Source organism: Mustela putorius, unplaced genomic scaffold (assembly GCF_011764305.1).
Source record: "Mustela putorius furo isolate JIRA1106 unplaced genomic scaffold, ASM1176430v1.1 tig00000785_pilon_pilon_pilon, whole genome shotgun sequence".
In the NCBI taxonomy this organism is placed as follows: Eukaryota; Metazoa; Chordata; class Mammalia; order Carnivora; family Mustelidae; genus Mustela; species Mustela putorius.
The window spans coordinates 7,796,929-7,820,238 of record NW_025421480.1 but is presented as its reverse complement, the minus strand read 5'-3'; the positions used below and the strand labels follow the sequence as shown (position 1 = coordinate 7,820,238).

Sequence of the window (23,310 nt, the reverse complement as noted above, 5' to 3'; positions counted from 1 at the left end):
TCTTCCACAGTGAACTTGACTCTTTATTAACGCTCCTGCCTGTCCGCAGGCAATGTTGGGCTTCCTGAGCCCCCACCCCCGACCCTTGCCCTGCCCTGTCCTCCTGGCAGTTTCGCCTCCAGTCACGTCACAGTCACAGGCTAGGATCCGGACATCTTATCTTAGCTGGTGACTCCGGAAAAGATGTCAAAGTATCATAGTCCAAAAATCACTAAAATATAAACAAACCAGGACCTGTAATTAAGCAAGGTATCTCCTCTCTCTGAAGGGGTAGCCTTCCCTGACAAACGTCACTTTTCCTCACATACAACGTCTCTGACTTAACCACAGGGCAAGTCTCACTTAGGGAAGTGGTGGCATTGTTCTGACCAAATTCGGTCACCCGCCAGGCAGCACAGAGAGACAGTACTCAAAGTTATCTGGGAGAGGCGCCTGGGTGGCTCGATTAGTGAAGCGGCTGCCTTCAGCACGGGTCATGATCTCGGGGACGTGGGATTGAGCCCCACGTCAGGCTCCCAGCTCAGTGGGGACTGAGTCTGCTTCTCTCTCTCCCTCTGCCCCTCCGCTCGTGCTCTTTCAAATAGAATCTTTAAAAAACAAATACATGAGAAACATGTCCGTGAACTGGATCTGGGGGGAAGCTGAGGGGTCACCTTACACGATACCACTCCCGTCTCTCTACCGTCAGAAACCCAGGCAAGCAAGTTTTACGTTGTATTTCAGAGCCGAGATGAACCGGGGAGGGACACCCACACAGCTGCAGGGGAAGCGCAGAGGCGTGGCGAGCACCGTGCGGGGCAGCGACAGCCACCGCGGACTAGTCCCTTCCTCCAAACTACTTCCCAAGTCCTGGTTCTACCCAATGAGCTACCTTCTTCCCAACGCCCGGTGGTGTGGCCTGATCAGCCGAAAACATGGTATGAAGAACGACAGCCTCCTGTTCTGGTAGGTGGATCGTGCTGCGACAGGCCACACCCGTGGGCTGAGTTCTTGGTGGCGGAGTCCAGTCTGGGACCAGTCCCTCTCCCCCCGACCCTCTCAGAGGCGTGCTGGTCCTCTGCCAAGCCAACGTCTCGAAACTTCGAGTCCATCCATGAGTCATTCAGCATCGTGACTTGAAGTCTGAAGAGAGGAGGGCCAGCTGTGACACTAAATGCATTACGTACGCCCGTGTACCTGCTGCATCCAGATGTAAAACACACTTCTTACGGTGGGTGGTGGCTTACGGAGCAAAATTACTTCAACCAGTAATTCCCCTTGTAGAAATCCCCCCACCGACACACACTCGCTGGGGGCGAAGAGACAGACGCCCAGGGAGAGCTGGTCCAGCGCTATGTGGAAGGGCAGGAGGCCGCCCCCGTCTTGTTCTGGATCTTTCCCCACCATGTACGACGGGCACTGTGGGCCTGTCGCTTTCGGCCTTTAATGTGGTGAGGTAGTTACCGCTCTACCCACTTCACGGAGAGAAAATTATTGTTAAGCAGATGTTGAATTTTGTCGAGTGCTTTTCTGGACCTACTGAGATGATCAAATGATTTTGATTTTTCACTTTAAGGTGGCGTATCACACTGACTGATCTGCAAATGTGGAACTACCCTTGAGTCCCTGGGAAAAGTCCCACCTGATCCTGGTGTAGAATCCTCTTAATGTAGTGTTGGCTCTGGCTTGGTCTATTCTATTGAGGGTTTCTGCATCTCTGTTCATCCGGGATGTTGGCCTGTGATTTTCCTTTTTTGTGGTGTCCTTGTCCGGTTTTGGTATCGGGGTGTTGCTGGCCTCACAGAAGGAGTGTGGAAGTGTTCCCTCCTCTTTCTTTTTTAGGGAAAGGTTGGAGATTAGGTATTAAATCCTTGAATGAAGTTCGGTAGAATTCACCAGTCAAGCTGTCTGGTCTTAGACTTTTGTCTGCCGGGAGGTTTTTGATGCAATCTCCTCAGTAGTAAAAGGTCTAGCCAGATTTTCTATTCCTTATAATTCCGCCTCAGAAGACAGTGTTTCTAGGGATTTGTCCGTCTTTTCTTGGGTCGTCCGGTCTGTTCACAGCGTTTCTCTTACGAGACGGAGAACTTCTCTCTTTTGTTGAACCTGAAGTATTGATTTCGGTTATACCCTTTAGGGTTCCTGGCCTTACGCCAGTTAAAACAAATCCCACTAAGCATCGAGGTTCATTTTAGAAAGCCGGGTGGCGCCCACCTTTAGTGTCGGTACGAACCATCTTTACCGGGTCGGACGCATCATTCAGAACCTGCATGATCTGGCCAGGAACCCGAAGTCGGCCCAAAGAGGTTTTTAGGCCCGAAGCAATGTCATGACGGGGAACACACCCAGAAAGTAAAACCCCAGAGGGCACGCGGGTTACCCTTAGAACAGTCAGTTTATGCTGTCAGGGCACCCCAAGCAGGGCACACGGGTCAGGCAGTCTGGGTTAAAAGGTCTCCAGCCACTGCACTCTGTCTCTGGGAGTGAGCACCAAGGGCCTTGCTCTAGACCGAAGCTTTCTGTCCCCTCTAAGCTGGCGTGCTGCCACCATCCACTATCGTGCATGGAAGAGGGGCCTTTGGGGGGCTCGGCCCTGGGGCACAGATTAGTGCGCCAACCAGGGATCTGAGTGCCTCCCACCTCTCCCGCCTGTGACCCACGACACAGACCTCACCAGTCACTGAATCTGCCAGAGCCTCGACCTCGGACCCCTGGCCTCCAGAATGGTGAGAAACAAAGGTCTGCTGTGGAGAAGCAGCCCGGTCTGCACTCTCGGGCCCCAGCCACCAAACGCACGAGAAGACGGGGCTTCTGCCCAAGGGTTTCCAATCGAGCCTGGAAAACCGGCTGAATCTTGGTTCCGGAGGGTCTGCCTAGAGACGGTCGGATCCAAAGAGCTGTTTGTCCGTGATGCCAGGTTGTGGGCCTCGCAGGTGTGGAAGCCGCGTGCGGCAGGTGTAGGAACAGGGCGGCAGCCCGGTGGGCTCCAGGTCCTCGCAGCGGCCCAGAGAGGCCGAGCGCAGTGTTTTTCTTTAGGACAAGGGAAGGCGCGGTGTTGGACAAGAAAGGTGATGACGGCCGCTCCACTTCTCTCCTCCTGAGGGGCTGCGGTTTGGGGCTTGTTTGTTCTTGTTGTGAAATCAGCGTGTGCCGTTTAGCAATCCTAACTTTACTTTTTAAAATTGTCCCTGCTCTCATCCAGCCCTCTTTCTGATCTGAAAAGGATGAGCACAGGAGGGACAAAGAGTTCTTATTGGAAATATTTTTATGTACCTGAACTAGACAGCCATATCATGTTTAGGGATTTGTCAGGGTAAAATCCTGAGTTTTCAGAAAATTTCAAAATGGGTTCATACAGCCACTCCCTCTACCCTGACCACTTACCTAGCAAACAGCCTAGAGAAGATGGGGCCGTGTCTGCGGGAGGAGGGCCGTCTGGCTGCCAGTTCCCAACCGCACCAGTCGTGGCCGGAGCCACCCTGAAGCACCTGGGGAGGGGGGCGTCGGGAGCAGCAGGGGCTCACAGTCCTGGTGATGGGCTTTCCCCCCACTTGCAGTTTTGGCAAGAATCACTGGTTACGGATTCAATCATTCCCCATATTGGAAACTCGAAGCTGATGAGCAACTCAACGCAGCCAGTCCCAGCAGGAAAAAGCCCTTCCCAGGGGCATCTGCAAGGGAGCCAGGCCGGCCGGTCAGCGTCCCTAACTTTCATGGTGTAGGGGTCCGAGGACAGTGTCCTGACCTGCAATGGTCCCCAGGGCCAAGTCCCGTTCCCTGAGCCTCTACCTCTCAGTATAGCAGGGAGGGTGGCAGATGGCACCGGGTTTCAGTCTACGAGTCAAGCCCAGCCAATTAGGATTGTGAATTCAGAATTAAAAAATAAAAAAATAAAAATAGGCCGCGGCATTTCTTCTGGCAGGAGTGAGGCTGAGATGCCTTGAGGCCAGGAAGCAACATGCAAGTATTCCCTAAAGCCTTTTCTTAAAACCTGCTACAAAATGTGCGCATCAGGCCGGATAATCAGCAACCTCGATGGGTCAGACATCTGATGTTACAAGAGCTCATCAGTATCTAAAAACTGCTTTTTAATACTTTGAAGTCCCCCTGGAAATGGTCTCTGTCACGTCATCTCCCTCACAGTCTCCCAGCAGCAGCCTTAGACAGAGGTGGCGGCCGTCCGGGGAGATCCCAGCTGGGGCAGGGGAGCAGGGATGCGAGCAGCAGGGAGAGAGTCAGTGTGGTGTCCGCGCTGCTGCCCTTCCTACTTGGCTCAGGCCTGGAAACCTTTTAACCACATTCCCTCTCGCGAGGAGGAGAGAGCAACACAAAAGTTTTAGCACTTTGGGCTGCCTCCAAACTCAATTTTGGGGATTTGGGGGGCTTTTCTCTTCTTGCCGGCAGGAGAGGACAGATCCGGGTATCACCTGGGCCACACTTGGTCCCCCTGAGGTCTGCAGCCTGGCGGAAACAGCCGGGGGATCCAGACGCCGGGTCTCCTGGGGCCGGATCGACCGTTCCAGATCGTGTAGGCTGCCTCCCCTGTAACAACGGATGACAGCCCAGCGGCTCCTCCAGACCCCAGATGAGGGCACAGCGGCCCTGTCACATGAGGTGACTGGATTGGGTGCTTGCTACTGTCTCTGCCAATTTTAACATTTACGGATCCCTATGGGCCCCCGGATGAGGGGACAAGCAGTGTCAAGAAGGATCTGAACCACCTTCTCTCGTTCCCAAAAGGCAACCGGGTCACCTCAACAGTGTCAGCGTGTCGACAAGACTGGTGCTGCCTCTCCGGCTTCCACACCCGGGTGAACCGTCGGGGATCATGCGAATGTGAAGACGCCGACTCCGTGCACCGTGGCAGGACCCTCCGTGCGGCGGGCGCAGGACGCATCCTCCAAGCAGCACAGCGTCCCCACCATGGGTCTGTCCGAGAGCCGAGCTGTGGCAGCTGCGAGGGCCGGGGAGTCAGGGAGCCGGGCGCCCATGCTCAGGCCACCGAGGCAGTGGCTCCACCTGTCCTGCCCGCCGTCCGGGTCCTGCGGGGCCTGGCGCTGCCCCGGCCTCTGGCCGCCCAGAGTCGGCGAACTGGGAAGCTCCTCGAGTGCCCGTTAATCTGCTCGACCTGTTTCCTAATCTTGTGATTTCTTCCCTCCGTCTCCTGTGTCTAGGTCCTACGATTCTGATCTAGCTCCGATCTCCCACTTGGGACTCAAAAACTCCCAAGGCAAGTGCGTGCCCGTGTGTAAGCCGGCGGAACGAAATTTCCAGAGTGGCAACACAAACGACTTAGGAACAATTTTCAGAGCTGGGGGGACAAAACCTCACACCGGAACTGAAACAGAAAAGGAAGAATCTCGTGGCTGAGAGGCAGCCGTCGCTCAGCCCTTGCTTTCTTTCAAGAGCAAGTTCCAGGCTGTAAGAAAATGAATCGGGAGCCGAGGAGACGATCGTGGGTCATCGGTGCGCCCTCTCCCCGCGGCCACGGCGTGGTCGGGGGCACGGTCGGAAACTGCGCCCACTCGGAAGCCGCGGAGCTCAGGGAGCTCATTCATTCCGACAGGACAAGGGGCGCCACGCTCCCCCGACACGAAGGACTGTGCTTACAGGAGACACGCAGGCGGCGGCGAAAGCAGACAGCGAGGACGCCGGGGCCGTCTTTTGCTCGAAGGATCTGCGGAGAAAGCGGCACTCACCTCCGACAGCGCCGAGGAGAAGTGATTGCAGTTCTTGTGCATGAGGTGGTAGGCGTTGCCCTTGTACTCCTTGCCCAGCTCCTCCACGATCTTCTCGATGTCGTCCTCCAGGAAGTCCGTGCTCCCTAACACCACAGCTTCTCTTGAAGAAAAAGGAGGAGGAAAGAAACACGATCGTGTGAGTCTGAAGTATTTCTAAAGTATTAAGTATTTCTAAAGGGCACGTTTAAGGACTGGCTTATTCCCGGGACTACTGTGACTGGCCTAACAAAGCCACAACAAACACGACTACAAGGTCAATGCGATACTTTTCAAAAGTTCTGTGGAGGCTCGACTCTCCTACAATCAACTCCGAGGTGCGCTACTTCTGAATCATACAGACGCAAACCTAGTCATTTTCTTGATGAAGCAGTGTGTCGTGTATTAAAAATGTGGGAACACGTTATTTCCCAAGGCCTGTGTACGCCGTCAGGTTATCAGAGAACCAGATCCATGCCGCAAATTTTCCTGCTCAATTACGCCAGCCCCTAAAGAGCTGGCCACAGTCACGTTCAGAAATTGTCTTTTATGTCATCTGCTTTTGTGCCACTGTGAGCAGAATTAAAACCAACCAATCAACCAAGCCCACCAATTAAAAAATAACCGCCCTGTACCTGACTCCCAGCTACCCTGGACTTGCAACAGACATTATGCAACAGAAAGCAGAATTTTAGTCACATACAAGTTAGGAATCCAAGAAAACTGAAAATACTTAGAAAACCCCTTTACCAGTAGTCCTGTTAAAAGGGAAACCTAAGGATGGCATTATAGCCAATCTGTGACCGGCCAAGAAAACCGATGAACTTCATAGTGATAAAAATGTGTAGCCCTTGAGGCGCCTGGGGGGGCTCAGTTGTTAAGCGTCTGCTTTTGGCTCAGGTCATGATCCCAGGGTCCTGGGACTGAGTCCTGCATCGGGCTCCCTGCTCAGCGGGGAGCCTGCTTCTCCCTCTCCCACTGCCTCTCCCCTTGCTTGTGCTCTCTCTGTCAAATGAATAAATAAAAATCTTAAAAAAGAAAAAGAAAAAGTTGCGTCCTATCCTGAATTCCAAGGTTATAACCTCAATTTCACCACTTTTTACTTGGCAGATTAACGATCACAGGCCCAGAAGTTTCTTTAAAGCTGCTTGAACCTAAGGTTCTAAATAGCTCTTCAAATACAAACCTTCATTAAAAAATGGAAATTGGATTATCAAGCATTCAAATTCTCAGTGCTGCTGACTACTCATAAGGCTCCAGAGTATTTTGGTGTATCCAAACACGTGATATACACACACCTTACTAATAGTTTCTCAGCTAACCAACTGCTCCATTATTTCAAATGTATAAACAGTGTCCCTTTCATTGGGAAAAATGAAAAGATTAAAAAAAAAAATCCTACTGAATGGGGCACCTGGGTAGCCCAGTCGGTTAAGGGTCCCGACTCTTGATTTCAGCTCAGGTTGTGAGATCGAGTCCTGGGTCAGGCTCCACAGTGAGTGAGGGGCCTGCTTGGGATTCTCTGTCCCTCTGCCCATCTCTGTCCCTGCTTGCGCTCTTTTGCTCTCTCTTAAACAGGAAAAAAAAAAAAAAATCCTCCCCATCATTTCTTTTCTCTTCATGTATTTTTTTTTTTAAATTTTAAACTTTATTTGAGTTTAAAATAAACTGGATTTGACACCCAATGTCACATTAGTTTCAGGTGTATGCAGAGTCAACAGCCCCATATGCTCTGCTCACCCCGAGGGTAGCTACCACGTGAACCATACAGACACCTGTCACTGTCTTCCCTCTCCCCCTGCATGGGAGGTCGAGGGGAAACCACTGCTACATACAAACGTCTTCTAAAGCAGAACCCAAGTCCTACCAAGGTAAGAACGTTTTCCAAGTACACAAGGGAACTTACGTGGGTCCTGAATACAAGCAACAGACTAGGTTACGTCAGGCATTTCAGAGGGCCGATTCCCATCTTTATACAACTTCAGACAGATTCAGTTTTAAATAGTCAGCAACTACAACACCGTCAAAGAAACATTTTAACTTCCTAGATTTTCGTCTCCAGAAGGAATTCGGTATGCTTGTAAACACACGTTGGCACCTAAGATAGCATAATAAAAATGATCCTCCCTACTTACTTAAATTTAAATGTCTCTCCTAGTTCAGAAGCATTTCCTGGGGAAATTTCAAATATTCCAGAAAAGGGGTAAGGATGGCCACCATAAGCAAATTCTGAAAAGAGAAAACTCATGATTTTTAGTATTTATCACACAAAACTTAATCAGAAATGCTGTATTAGCTTTAATAAACCATGAGGATAATAATGATAGCATCTGAACATTTTGCAGGTTATCAATTCTTTCACAAACATCTCATTCGGCTGTTCCTCGTACACAACAGTTGATTCAAAAAACCTGAAACCACTAAGGAAAGATACTCCAAGGTGATCCATATCTCGTGTAGGCTGGTGAGAGCAGAATGATTACCACGGGGGAATGTGGTCTCTCTGCCTAGTTACTGTGCCAAACCAAGTGGGTGGTCCATTCCGTGTGTTGTCTTTTTCTAAATTAAAGCGGTCAAATGTTAAACTCGCACTTTACCGGAAAAGCTGTCTAATAACAATGATTTTGCACAGCTCCTGGGTTGAAGACTGTTGGTTTATCTTTGAGTAAGAGTGAAACATTAGCAAGCCTGAAAAACTGAATTCCATTCCCCTCATTCAAGAAAAAAAGAAGCTGCCACATTGACACATACACCTACACACACACTCTCCACAGCACGTCTCTGAGCCAGGAGGGGACGGTGCGTGCTATAGGCTCACGAGAAATCAGCTCTGATCCAGAACAGAAGCAGACAGTGCTTTCAGATAAGGAAGGAACTAAAATTCCTGGGAGGAGATACTGAGATCGTGGTGGACTTATTTTCAAAATCACAAATGTTTAAATGAATCTCCTCGCTGACCATTCACTAAATATAATCGTGAAAGGTCAACGAACAAGGCAGACACCAAGTTTCCTTTTGATCCAGACCTTCCAGTATCACTGGCACAAGGACGTGGATAAGGAATAAAGTGCCTGATCTTAACGACAGGATTTTATAAAACACTGTAGATAATCACGTCAGATGTGGAAAGGTAATGTTTAGTTTTTGTTTAGTTTTTTTTTTTTTTTTTTTACTTCAATTCCAGTAAGAAAAGTCATCAGCCATTTATTCCAGAAGTATCATTCCACTTTCAGGAAGATATTGACCTTAGCTTGGATAAGCCTCCCTGAACATGCTTGGACCGTGTTTTTAATTCTTCCTAAATCACTTGACGGAGGGGAGCACTGACTAGACTGGTGTGAGGGTACTGACTAGTAGGCAAGAACACTCAGGTTCAAGTCCCCGTTCTACTGATCAGCAGCAGGACTTTCAGCAGAGCTGAGCTTGGGCTTGTTTGCAAAATGGAGCAAGTGCCACTTGTCCCCATGTCCTTCTCTATCTCACAGCGGCATGGTCATGTGGCTCAGAACTGGATGGCACTTAAAAGACTGGAACACACCACAGAAAATCAGTTAAAAAGCAACACACACAACTTTGGTAGAAGCCAAATCAAACAGGGGAAGTAAACCCACGGATGACGATGCGGCCTGCAGCGACAATCTGACTGCTAAGCCTTCGGGCAGCAGCCTCCGTGCTCTGGGGGATTACTTGGTAGATGCAGCCTTTCCAGTAAGATGGAGCTCACGGGCCGGATCCCCACAGCAAACATTTCCTATGCTATGCCGCAGCCAGGGGCAGCTAATGTGGAGCGTGAGGAGGGGACAGTATCAGTGCCCCCGACACATTGGGGTACATGAGCCTTTTTCTCGTGTTCGCGCAAGTTGGTCTGCAACCTCCATGGGTGGCTCCGGGCAGGTTGCCATCACGTGTTCTTAAAAGTCTGGTACAGAGACCGCCTGGCTGAGGCAAATAAAAGAGATTTCTGCTACAGGGGGAGTTTATGATGCAAATAATACGGTCTTACAGCCCTGCTGGAACTGGCAATGTGCTCTGCGTTATGCAGACCGTTACCACTTATGGCTCGGTCTGGAGGAAATTACCCCACACCAACAGTGCGAATCAGAACCAAGGAAAAAGCTGTTGATAACAAGCTGCTTGGCCTGAGTGGCTCCTGTCGTATTTATCGTAATAAAGGACCAAGAGGACTAAAAGGGCTGAGTTAATGACAAAGGCCATCATTCCTGAGCAAAAAGCTAGATGTAATCAAGGGTGGGATTTGCTCTGTGACATTTTTAAACTTTGTAATGACACACTTGCAAGTCTATAAAAACAAATTTAATACTGAAATTCCCTCAGGAAATTGGTTATTTCAAGTCTGACACTAGCACCAACTCCTCTCCAACCGCAATGACTGGTTTTCAACGTGCAGGTTTTCTTAGGAACTCCAGTATCACTGGCACAAGACTGTCAATGGTAAGACAATCCCAAAAGGCAAGTATCTTTTAAGACCCTGTATGTGAAATAAAAGATAACTTCATGAATGTATGGTGTCATATACTTTCTCCCCAAATACATTCAACTTTGGGCATTTTCTCAAAATACAGTGTAAACGAATGTGGGGAGATTTTCTTTTTACCACAGTAATGTATGGAAGCAGCCGAAAGCGCTACAGACAGAACTGCAAGTCCTCTAAAAGAAAACAATGTTCCGAAAGTCTACTTAGACTGTGTGTACACATACCTCTGCCGTATACTTCAATGCCCGAATGAAAAACGCCAATTCCGATGGACGAGGTGTATTCGTTCATCCAGTACTAGGAGAAAAAGAAGAGATTCAGAGTATCTGTCCACTTACCACTTAACTCCACATGATAGGAAACTACTACCCCACGTCCTTCACGGAACAGTCAGGCACTTCTAGCTTCATTTCTTAGTATTTTTCCTTCTGGCCCCCGGACTCAACAATAATGGCTCATTTGGTCCTATCTCTGCGCTTCTGCTTGTAAGACATCCCATGTGGAATGCCTTCCTGGGTCAAAATGACTGCCTCAAAGTTGTAAAGGCTTAGAGCATAAGCCATACAGTCTAAACCTGGTCAGATTGGGGGAAAAAATGGATATAAAAGCTCTCCTGCGATTTAAAAAAAAAAAAAAAAAATCACACATAGCATATGCTTTCATATCTATTTTTTTTCTATCTTAAGCCTTCCCTTTCATTCTCTGGTGAGCTCCCTGAGGACTGGGCTATTGTATTTTTTCAAAAACGTTTGAAAAAGACATATAAGACATATATATGGCATGTATGTCCTGATTCAGCTCAAAGTTTGATCACAGTAATACAGGAACAGATAATATGAGGCACAAAGGCTACCACAGTCTTACCAGTGACATGCAGCAAACACTCCCAGAAAAGGCAGTATGTGAATTGGGTTTTTAGGAACAAATGAGGTTTCCCCAGGTAGAAAATGCAGGGGGTGTGGCAGAGTGGAAGGGAATGGGGAAAAATGTCTGGAATGGCAAAGAGGGTGCACCAAGCATCACGATGTGGATATCTGGGGGTGAACGCAGAGGGGTGCCAGGAGGACTGGAGAGGGTTTACCTAGAAGGCGGCAGTAAATGAGTCGACAGCTCATTAAACAATACTTAGGCAACACTTAACAGTGTTACAAACCCATTAAGTTTCTTCTAGATTAGAGGATAGGTAATTTGGTCTTAATGTTTCTGGGTTTATTCAAGTCTTAACCTGGTTCCAGATCCCTAGCCAGTTTTCCAGACTTTGGGAAGTGCATGTTCGCATACATATATATACTTCACTGGAGGAAGTATAAATGGATCATGTCAATTTATTCTGTCCTAAAGGTACCTGGAAGAAAAATTAAGCAATAATAAAGATGAAATACTTGAAAGAGAACAAGGAACTTTCTCATCTAAATATCAATACACTTGAGCGCCTGGGTGGCTCAGTTGGTTAAGCGACTGCCTCCGGCTCAGGTCAAGATCCTGGAGTCCTGGGATCGAGTCCCGCATCGGGCTCCCTGCTTGGCAGGGAGTCTGCTTCTCCGTCTGACCAACCCCCTTCTCATACTCTCTCTCTCAAATAAATAAATAAAATCTTAAAAAAATATATATCAATACACTCATTCACAGGACAGTACTGCTTTAGAACAGATCCTTGCACGTGTAAGAATCTGGTATATGATCAAGATGGTGTTTAGGAAGAATGTTAAAGTTTAAACTATTAAAAAGGTGTTGAAAAAACTCATGCATAAAAATATGTTTCATGTATCTAAAAATTCTGGTGTGTCTAAAAATAATCATAGAGAAGAAAATTGATAAAAAAATTCTTAGATGGGAAAAGATGACCTAAGTAAAGCAAAACCTAGAATTTTTATAGGAAAACCACAGATATTCAACAAAAACTTCAAATTTCTTATTGTGTAAAACCACATGCACAACATCAAAGGATGAACAAGACACAAGAAGAAAAGATGAGAATGATAATATGTCTCGCTCTCTATCAGATTCTATTTGGTTCCTGATTTAGGACAGCCTGAATTTGGATGGCAAGTTAGGGATATTATCTGAATTGAATTGATTTTGGGTATTGTAGTGAGGGTACATACAGAAAGGGATTTCTCAAGACTTCATCAAATCTACTTAATTCTACAGTTTAGGCAGCAAAAATTCAGACAGCAAGGGATACCATACACAAAAGCTCCAGTAAAATAACTCCTTTGGGGTGCCTGGGTGGCTCAGTCACTTAAGCATCTGCCTTTGGCTCAAGTCATGATCCTGGGGTCCTGGGATCAAGCCCCACATCAGGCTCCTTGATCTCTGGGGAGCCTGCTTTTCTCTTCCCTCCCCACTCCTGTGCTCTATCTCTGTCTCTCTCTCAAATAAATAAAAATCTTAAAACGAACAAACCTATTGACAAGTGAGCAATCATGGAAGAAATTAGTGGCTAACAAACATGAACTAACATTTTCACTAGTAAACAGAAAAATACTAATGAAAACAATAAGCTACCATTCTTTTTTTTAAATCCATCAGACTGGCAAATATAAAAAATATTGCTAAATATTGCTGGTGTTGGTAAGGGTGTGAGGAAGCTCCCACTGAAGTGTGAATCAGTAACAGTTAATCAACCATTATACTTCTTGGGCATCTATTCTACAGAAATACTTGAACATATGCAAAGACATTTTCTGGGATATTAACTGTTGTCTATAATACTGAAAACCGAGAAATAACACTGATATCGGTAATGGAATGGTTAAATAAATTATGGTAAATCTGTATTATGAACTATCATACAGCTACTAAAAGAGTAGCTATGTATAACTCGATACATATGACATAAAAAGATCCCTAAGACGTATAAGGTAAAACACCAATTATGATATCTTATCTGTCATGTGATCACATATTTGCAAAATAAATAAATATGCCCTTTGTGTATATTTTGTGCTAAAATGGAAACATACTACAAAACTGTAGTATTTTACTACACTGACTACAGCAAAAGAAAGTTTGAAGGATACAGACCAAACTGTTAACAGTCTGGGAAAGGGGTGCAGACATAGCAGGGAGGGAGCGGAGCAGTAGAAAGGGCTACTTTCACTTTTATCTGAAATATTTGAAAAAAATTACATTTATTGAGGTATAACTGACATACAATATTGGTTTCAGGTGTAGAATACAGTGATTTGAGATCTACATACATTGTGAAATGGTCACCATTATAAGTCTAGTTCCCATCTATCACCTTACAATGTTAATACTATGCTATGGACTATATTCCTGCATGGCACAATACATCCCAATGACTTATTTACTTTATAAATGGGAAGTCAGATCCAAAAAAACATTAAGACTAGTGTCAAGGAGCTTATCGCTGCCTATGTTTTCTTGGAGGAGTTTCATAATTTGAAGTCTTACAATCAAGCCTTTAACCCATTTTGAGTTGATTTTGTATCTGGTATAAGATAGTGGTCCAGTTTCATTCATTTGCATGGAGCTGTCCAGTTTTCCCAATACCATTTGTTAAAGAGACTGTCCTTTCCTTATCTCTATTCTTGCCTCCTTTGTTGTAAATCAACTGACCAAAAATACATGGGTTTAAGTCTGTGAGCTCTATTCAGTTCTAATGATGTATGTGTCTGTTTTTATGCCAATACCATACTGTTTGATTACTGTAGCTCTGTAGTATAGTTTGAAATAAGAGAGAGTGGTATCTCTGGCTTTCTCCTTCTTTTTCAAGATTGGTTTGGCTCTTCGAGGTCATTTGTGGTTTCATACAGATTTTATAATTATTTCTAGGTTTGGGACAATGTCACTGGAATTTTAATATGGATTGCACTGAATCTGTAGATTACTTTGGGTAGTATGGACATCTTAACATTATTAATTCTTTCAGTCTTTGAGGATAAAATCTTGCTATTTCTCCAATTTTTTTCACACATGTATTATAGTTTCGAGTGTACACGGTTTTGCTTCTTCCTCTCCAATTTGCATGCCTTTTATTTCTTTTTCTTGCGTAATTGCTATGGCCAGGAATCCCAATATGATGTTGAGTAAAAGTGGTAAGGGGGGCATCCTGGTTTTGTTCCTGATCTTGAAGAAAAAGGAGAATAATGTTCACTTGGTCTCAAAGTACTGAACCCCACATTTCTCTGTATTATAAGGAAAAAAAGGTATCTTTTAAAAAAATTATATTTATTTGACAGAGAGAGAGAGAGAGATTACAAGTAGGCAGAGAGGCAGGCAGAGAGAGAGGGGGAAGTAGGCTCCCTGCTGAGCAGAGAGTCCCCATGTGGGGCTCTATCCCAGGACCCTGAGATCATGACCCAAGACGAAAGCAGAGGCTTTAACCCACTGAGCCACCCAGGTGCCCCAAAAAAGATTATCTTTGAAAATATGAAAAAAATATGGTGACTATTACTTTATGTAGATGATTAAACACAGTATCACTGACTGATGTTATGTACCTCCTGATGTGATAAAACAGAAAGGCCACAACATTTCCTTTGTTAGTTTTGTCAGATATGTTTAATAGAATATAATCATAAGAAAAAAAATCAGTAACTGGACTGTGGGGCTTTCTATAAGAAAAGTAACCTGGTCTCTTAAAGAAATAGTGACATAAAAGTCAAAAGAAGGGTGACTATTCTTTAAAGAAGATGAAAAAAATTATGACAACTAAATGCAATGAAGGAACCTTGACTATATCTTAGGTTAAATCCCCCTCTCCCTAAGACATTATTAGGGGAAACAGTAATGGAAAATTTCCTGGGTGTGATAACAGTACTGTGGTTAGGCAGAGAATGTCTTATTAGGAAATACATGTTGAAGTATTTAGAGCTGAAATGCTATAACATTTGTGACTTATTATCTGCATGGGTGTGAAAGTGACTGTGTGCGTAGGATAGGGTACGAGAAAGCAAGTATAGTTAAAAAACTGGTGAATCTAGGGGAAGAGTATACACATTGTACTCTTCTTTCAAGTGTTTTTTTTCTAAGATTTTATTTATTTTTATTTATTTCAGAGACAGCATAAGCGGGGGAGCTGCAGGTAGAGCCGGCAGGAGAAGCAGACCCCCCGCTGAGCAGGGAGCTCGATGCAGGAGTGGATCCCAGTGGAGCAGGAGCTGAGCCCAAGGCAGCCGCTTAACTGACTGAGCCACCCAAGCGTCCCAAGTTTTTGTTTTGTTTTGTTTTTGAAGTCATAAACATTTTCAAAATAAAAAGTTAGGGGGAACTGAGGAGAATGATCTAGTTCTCATCTCCTTACAGCAGAAGAGCTGCTTTTCCCTGTTGCTTGCTATCCTCCTACTTGCTCTCCCTTCTCAGAAGAGGAAGCAAAAAATCCCACAAGGTGATCAGGCGAGTCTGCATAAAAATTTTGCTAGTTTCCTTCCAGTCAGTGGTTTCCTTGGCAGCCAACTTCTCTTCGACTTAAACTGTCTTTTCCGTTTGAAAAATTCCATTGTTTATACTGTTTGCAACCAATAATTTGGTCTGTATACTGCTGATTTCCTTAACAACAGCACCGACAGCTTTTGTTCCGAACGCAGACAGCTCTCATTTAAAGGTGACCTTTTCTCTTTTTATAGTGTGAGCTTCTCTACCAAAATATAGAACGTTTTCCAAAAAGAATCCATCTTTTCCAAAAAGAAAATCATCCAAAATGGTTTGTCTGCAATAATCAAATGGTTTAAAACTCTTAGTAAGCTGAGCATTTTTCTCCATTTAATGTCTAATAGCACTTAATTTTAACAATTTATCTTTTAGTTGCACACTAGTTTTCCAAAAGTGCTTTTATAATAAATTTCTATAATGGGACTCTAAATGTTTTCTCAGGAGACAGAAATGTTTTCAGGAAACTAAAAATCATACATAAGCAGTGACTTCTGGCCAGGGTGACAATGGGGACGCATTCGCCAGAGTGGGGATCCTGAACTCAGGAATCTTTTCTTTTCTGCCCTTCCAAGAATAAAGATCATGATCTCTCCCATGCTTAGAACTCCTTTCAGTCGCCTGGGTATGTATGCTACTACTTTAGAGTCTGAAATCTCCCTGTATTCAAGATTTTACATTCTAAAAAAGAAAGGGTATGTTGTGACACATTTTTTGAGAAGGAAAATCTGTAAAATTAGAGAAACTTAAAAACGAGAGAGAAATGTACTATCCAGAAATTTGGCTGGTCCTTTGGAATTCACTATAATAAGACCTGATCTATATAAGATTTCTCGTAAAGTGCTGACATACTACAGTGAAAAATGAATACTCGGGAGCTTTTCAAGCTCCAGCATCTACTTCTACCCTTGGATGCAAAGTTGGACAATCAGGTCAAATGTTTTGTTCAAGGTTTTAGGAAACTTAGAAGTTGCTAAGGAAAGGCTATCTTTACCCAGATTCCTTTGGGTAGTATTAGACAGCAGAAGCCTACCTCTCCTAACATCATTTTTTCCCCCCAGCAAAGGTTTTGTCTTAATATTCTGGGCCAGGCAGGAATCAATGGTGATGCTACATATTCACTGTGAGCAGTAACAACGAAGGGCTCAACAGTCCTCTGATGATCACGTTTCTTTGTATTTTCCATCCCTAGAAAGCCCCCAAATTTAGAGTTAATTTCTTTGTGAGATTAAGGTAACTATTTATTAGTTATAAATCTATGAACAGACAGCTTTGTGGACCTTACAGGAAAAAAAAGGATTATAAGAAATGCTATGAACAACCATATACCAATATTAGATAATAGACGGAATGAACAAATTCTTGAAAAGACACAAACTGCCAGAACTGACTCAAGAAGAAATAAAAAATCTGAATTGATCTATAATCAATGAGAATGAAAGAGAACAGATTAGTAATTTAAACCACCCACAAATAAAAGACTGTGACCAAATGATTTTGGTGAATTCCACCCAACATTTAATTTTTAAAATATTATTTGTTTTAGAGGGAGAGAGAGTGCATGCATGAGAGGGAAGAGAGATGGGGGTAGGGGGTGGGAGCGGGGAGAGAGAGAGAGAAAGAGAGAGAGAAGCAGATTCCCCACCAAGCGCAGAGCCCGATGTGGGGCTGGATCCCACAGCCCTGAGATCATGACTGGAGCTGAAATTAAGAGTCATGCTTAACTGACTGAGCCACCCAGGTGCCCTTCCACCAAATATTTAAACAATACCAGTACCAATTCTTCACAAACCACTCCAAAAGACAGAAGGGAACATTTCCCAATAATGTGACACCAAAACCAGACAGACATCATGAGAAAACTACAGACCAACATCTCTTAGGAATTTGGACTCAAAAATCCTCAACAAAATACTAGAAAATTGAATCCAGCAACATAGAAAAAGCAAGTGAGAGCTATTCCAGGAATGGAAGTTAGGTTTAATATTCAAAAAAATCAATTCATGTCATATACCGTATTGGTAATATACCATACCAACAGAATAAAGGACAAGATCCACAGGATCATCTCCTTAGATGCAAACAAGCACTTGACAAAATCCAACACTCTTTCATGATATAAACACTCAACAGACTAGGAATATAAGGAAACTTCCTCAGTCTGATAAAGGGCATCTGTGAAAACCCACAGTTTGGCCTTTTGGCTAAGATCAAGTGTAAAGTCATACTTAATGGTGAAAGATACAATGCCTTCTTTCCCTTTCGGATCAGGAACAAAACAACGATGTCTGCTCTTGCCCCTTCCAAAGATCCTGTCCTGGAATTTCCAGCCCAGTCAATTAGAGAAGAAAAAGAAACAAAAGACAGCCAGATTGGAAAAGAAGAAGTAAAATGATCTCTACTTGCAGATGGTGTACTCCTGCATATAGAAAATTACTGGAAGTCCACTAATGACCTATTAAAAACTAATAAACAAGTTCATCAAGACTGCAGGGTACAGGATGATACATAAAACATCAACTGCATTTCTCTATACCAGCAATGAACAATATAGAGATGAAATTAAGAAAATTCCATTTATACTGGAAAGGTATGTGCTATGATGAGTGCTGTGAAGTGTGTAAACCTGGCGATTCACAGACCTGTACTCCTGGGGCTAATAATACATTATATGTTAATAAAATAATTAAAAATAAAAAAAATAAAATTCCATTTATAGTTACATCAAAAAAATATTTAGGGATAAATTGAACAAAAGAATATAGCTCTGCATCTGAAAATGATTAAAACCTTCCCAGCAGTATTATTGCTAATAGCCAACCAATGGGAACACCTTAAATGTCCGTCAACTGATGAGTGAACAGGGTGTAGTGTTTCTACAATGTAATATTTCTCGACAAAAGGAATGGAGCACTGATGCATCCAATGACATTAAGAGCCCTTGAAAGCATTATGCTAGGTCAGAAAAAACCACCTACTGTAGGATTTCGTTGCCAAGAAATGCCTAGAATAGGTAAATTTAAAAAGCAGTATTATTAGTGGTTATCTACAAAGGGGAGGTTTGCAGGGAAATGGAAGTGATTGCTAACGGGATGGGGTTTCTTTTTTAGGGTGAAGACAAATTTCTAACATGGTCTGATATGATGGTTGTAGAACTCAGTGAACACACGTGGAAATGTGTCCACAGTAGTAAATAGTTTCTCAGAGTAAAGAACACATGAGTTCACATGTCCACTGAATTGTGCACAGGGTGAACTGTATGGGATGTGGATTAAAAACCCGTTTTAAAAAGGCTAGGAATAGAAATAAAGGGTGTACTAACTTGTGTCAAATGGCAGAAAGCCTATTATTTTACAGTTGGCAAACTTAAACGCAAACGGTTCTATAAATAACGTGTCCCCCAAGGATAAGTTTTCCTTTAAATACAATCCACTCTTAGCTTCTTGGGAGGGGAGGGAAGGAAAGATGGCATTACAGGGAAGTTTCCCTATATTAACAAAAGGAAAACCAAGAAATTCATGAGGAAAAAAGTTCCCATTTCCCTGTTCTTAGTCTTACAAATGGTCTAATACAAACTTTACTAGGAGTGAAAGAAAACAAACAATTATGAATGTGGGAAATTGACCAAAAACAAACAAAACAAACAAACAAGCAAACACCAGTTAAAAATATATTCGTGACCTTAAAACATTTTATAATAACAGAAAAGATGGTCCAATTCGTTCTTGAACTCTTATCCCCAGTCAAAAACCTTTAAATGGGTTACTTCTCAAATTACAGACTGCATTCCGAAGTCCAGACAGCTGCTTTCTAAAACATGTAGAAACCAGGCTATAAACAAATAACACATCAAGAACAGAAAAAACCAACTCTAAACAGATGTATTCTGGTCAGCTACCAGAATGAACATATGAAGAGCAGCGCGCTGCTGCCAAAACTTTCAGAATTTACGCTATGAAGTAGATTCGATGTTTTTTCCTTTGGTGTGATTTTTTTTCCCCCCTGAATGAATTCAGAAGAAAAGATGGTAAAACCTTCCAGGGAACACCGGTCATAGAGAGAGACGCCCTCCAAATGTTTCTGCTCCTGTTCGGGCTTCCTTGCTCTATTATTAGAGCACACGCCTGAAAGGCTCGATCTTGAAAAACTGGCCAGGCTGCTGGTGGAAGCGGGGCGCTTAATTCAAGGTCAGCGTGCCTCGCCTCCAGGAGTCTTTTGGCCTCAAAGTCCCGCCCAGGCTTTGCAGACAGCAGGAATGGTGCCTGTTTTAAGTGGGGATTCGATCAGGTAACTGGAAACAAACACCACCCTCTGGAGAAGCTAAGCCTTTTACTGAATGGTCTCAGTTATCAGACTTCCCCGCTGGTTTAACGGCCATCCCTTCCGAGCTCAAGGTGGTTGAAATTAATGGTAGTGCTTCTCAGCGCTTCTCCAACGCTTGCTATTCCTTGGCTTTACTTTGGGAAAGTATTTACTGCCGTGGACACATTTCACGTGGCATCTCCGCAGTGAAAACCTCCCTACAAAGCTCAACAGGGCTTCTCGAGCCGCTGTGGGAATTCCTGCTTTTGCAGAACGCCGTAAGACACGGACTCTTCTAAGAGAAAGAAAGATCTAAATCTGCAACATGAAATCCCAGCCAAGAACATGCACGCACGCAAAACAAACAAACAGAACAAGCTGCCGAATTAGACGAGACTGGATGGTAGTGCGACTTCTGTGAATTGTTGCTGGATAACGTCTTCGCTGATTTTGTTGTCTGAACAGTAGCAGATGCCAGAGTCTACAATGACACACTTGGGGGAAACGCGATAATGCAGAACAGTGTTACCCCAAGGCGTTTCGCTTGAGCTGGAGCAGCCTGCTCCCATTCCTGGAGCTTGGCGCAAGCCTAAGAGGTCGACTAGCAATCCGGGGGTTAGTTCAAGAACCGTGGCTCCTAGAGCTCTAGGGCATGACACCAGGGCCGGCCACCAGAGACCAGGCTGTGTGACACAGAACCTCGGGCAGGTCCACTGCAGGTGCCTGGATATCCAAGTTTACCCCGTGCTGAGAAAGGGAGTCCCTCAGAGGCTTCCAGGAGAAGTCGGATGTCTGCATTTGAGAAGTGAACTTACTGTTTGATTGCTCTCAAGTCCTTCCTAACATACTGAAGGAAAACAGTAAACCTGCCGGGCGCTACCACAAAATCCGCTCTCAAACCACGACCCAACAGCAGAGTCACCACGACCCGGCTGCAGAACTGCCCACCTAAATCATGTATGAGAGGCTGTCATGAGGTCCGCTTACTCCAAGGCTCTTTCTCTCGACGTCTAACAGGGAAGCCCACAGTGTTCCTCTGTTCCGGGTTAGATCATAAGGATCCGGCTTCTATTATATTCAACTTTCCTCCCGAGATCATGGCTCCGATAAAAAAAAAGGCTGATCCAAGTATGACAACTCACCGGAGCTAAAGCCCGTCAATTACAGAAGACAAGACAGTGGACGGAGGGTCGGGGGACTGGAGCACTTTGCCTCGGTTTCTTCTTATACATGCACACATGCCTGCTTAAGGAACCCGATCGGTCTCAGAAAGTGTCTGATTCCAATTCAGGTCCTGGAGCCAGCATGGGTTCGACTTCCGGCTTCACTCTTTGCCAGCGGCACAACCTGCATAACCCCATTATGATATGGGGATGAAACACAGCCTCTACCCCAGGGGACTACTTCAGAATTAACGAATATATACAGACTTAGAACACTTGTCTGGCCCGTGGTAGCCGCATTAGGAGTAGCAAACACATACATTTACCGACCTACACGATCCTTCCCTAATACTTCTGTTTCCCATAGCGGGAATGCACATGTAAATAAGCAGGTTAGCTCTAGCTCTCTTTTAATTCTCTGGAAGTTGATGTCAAATGATCAAGAGCAGTGACTCATTAAACTGAATGGCAAACAATGGCAGAATTAATTGGATTCTACTTTAAGACTCTGACAAGCAATTATTTATGCTCTTGAGAAGCACCGATTTGAGTAAAAGGTCTCTGTTCAGCGAGGCAGCAGGACGACAGCTACTCGAGCCGGAGCAAGGCGCTGCGGAGCTGACTGTGGCACAAGGACCTTAAGGCCTTGCACTTCCTCAGTAAACAGGGAAGGATCACTAACCCACACTTAACCTCTTTTGACACGAAACCCTGCCACTCGAGTTCACAAGGCTTTTCAAAGCATTTTAAGCATTAACATAAAGTAAAAGAACACACTTCAGAGAAAAATTATCTTGAAATATGTGGGAAGGCAACAAAGGCATAAATAAACTATAATTACTTTCGAACTCGATTTTGCCTTAATGCAAAAAAACTGGCCTCGGGATTTCCATTTATTACTTTAAAGCAGTGTTTACAGAAGTGACTTCACTGTGGCATATTATAGTCCTATATTAAAATGCTACATTATTCTTCTGGTTGAGAACTTCCATCAAACTTCATTTCAGTCAGTGATTTGTCTTATCAACTTAATAAAATTTTAAATTTCCTGTTTGAAAGCAGCAATGACAATAAATGCAATCTTTCTAGTCTGGAACTTAAAACACTTAATATAACCACTTAGGTCCTGGGCCTGACTCCCTTAAACCGATCTCAGTATGAAGTGTGACCATTTCCCCTAAAAATCCTAGAGCCAGTGTTCATATGGATTAAAGCAAATGTCTTTTACTTACTTCCCACAAAAAGGTACTTAGGGAAAAGACAAGGCATTTCAATTACGGAGTTAAGAATTAAAAATAAACGGTGAGCAGTGGAGGCTGTGGGGTAATTACTAGAGGGCAGACTCGCGGAAAACTGTCCTCGCGGTTCACACTGTGGAATCAACTCAGGAGGTCTTTTTGGCACCACTGGGTTGAGTCCCAGATAATTTTACAGCAAATGCTATTTAATAGTAAATCATATTAAAATGCTATCTATAGAGCCTTGGCATCGAGCTAATCGTAACACAGAGTCAATAAAAACTCACTGAACGAGCGGAGACAGTCTAGTATCTTTTCCAGATGAATCCATATGCATCCGGGGCTATCTGTTAATTTGTGTTGAGCCTGTAAGAAAGATGGCACCACACGGAGACCCTACTCTATTAGCGTTTTGAAGAAAATGTCCAATCTTTTCATTACCAGAGAATAATATCTAAAATAAGCATATCACTCACTTTGTAGGTCTTGGGGTGGGGGACAAAACTTTATATTAACAAAAACATTTTCATTATACATTATGTGTATGTTGTTGATAACGTTGCGTATTAAGCTGCAATCTCTGGAAATGATCTCTCCTGATTACAAAAGGTTTGCCAGTATTTTTTAGTTAATAGTGTTTCAAGGTTTGTAAACGCGCTGTCAAGTTTATTCCCTTTTTGAGACAATGTGATCAAACATACACATGTGCACTAAAGTTCAGGCACGGGTGCTTCCCGATTGCCTGGGACGGTCCCAGTTCACATGTGTTTCTGTGTAACTGTTCACCCTCTTTTATTCCCGAGTCCCAGTTTTGATAAATTTTAAGGTGAGCCCACGGCTGGGCTCCCGAGGGTGAGTACACACACCTAAACACGTGTGCGATAATGGAAAACCAAAGAAAATGCAGTGTTCTGTATTTTGAATAAAGTTAAGGTTTCCTCCTCCAATTTTGAAAACACATCATCGTGCTTCTCAAAGGACCCCATTTTAGGACCCACCACAAACTAGACACAGGATCC

General features: G+C 44.2%; 1 protein-coding gene across 2 annotated transcripts in view; it reads right to left on the bottom strand.

The window, feature by feature from the left end:
• DESI2 (desumoylating isopeptidase 2) overlaps positions 1-23,310 on the bottom strand; it is a 42,811-nt gene that overhangs the window by 3,962 nt on the left and 15,539 nt on the right. For both annotated transcript variants that reach the window (XM_045084665.1, XM_045084666.1), the window contains exons 2-4: positions 10,416-10,488; positions 7,832-7,925; positions 5,679-5,820 (exon numbers count right to left, since the gene is read on the bottom strand). In XM_045084665.1, coding sequence (XP_044940600.1) covers positions 5,679-5,820; positions 7,832-7,925; positions 10,416-10,488 — 309 coding nt within the window. The remainder of the gene's footprint in view (positions 1-5,678; positions 5,821-7,831; positions 7,926-10,415; positions 10,489-23,310) is intronic.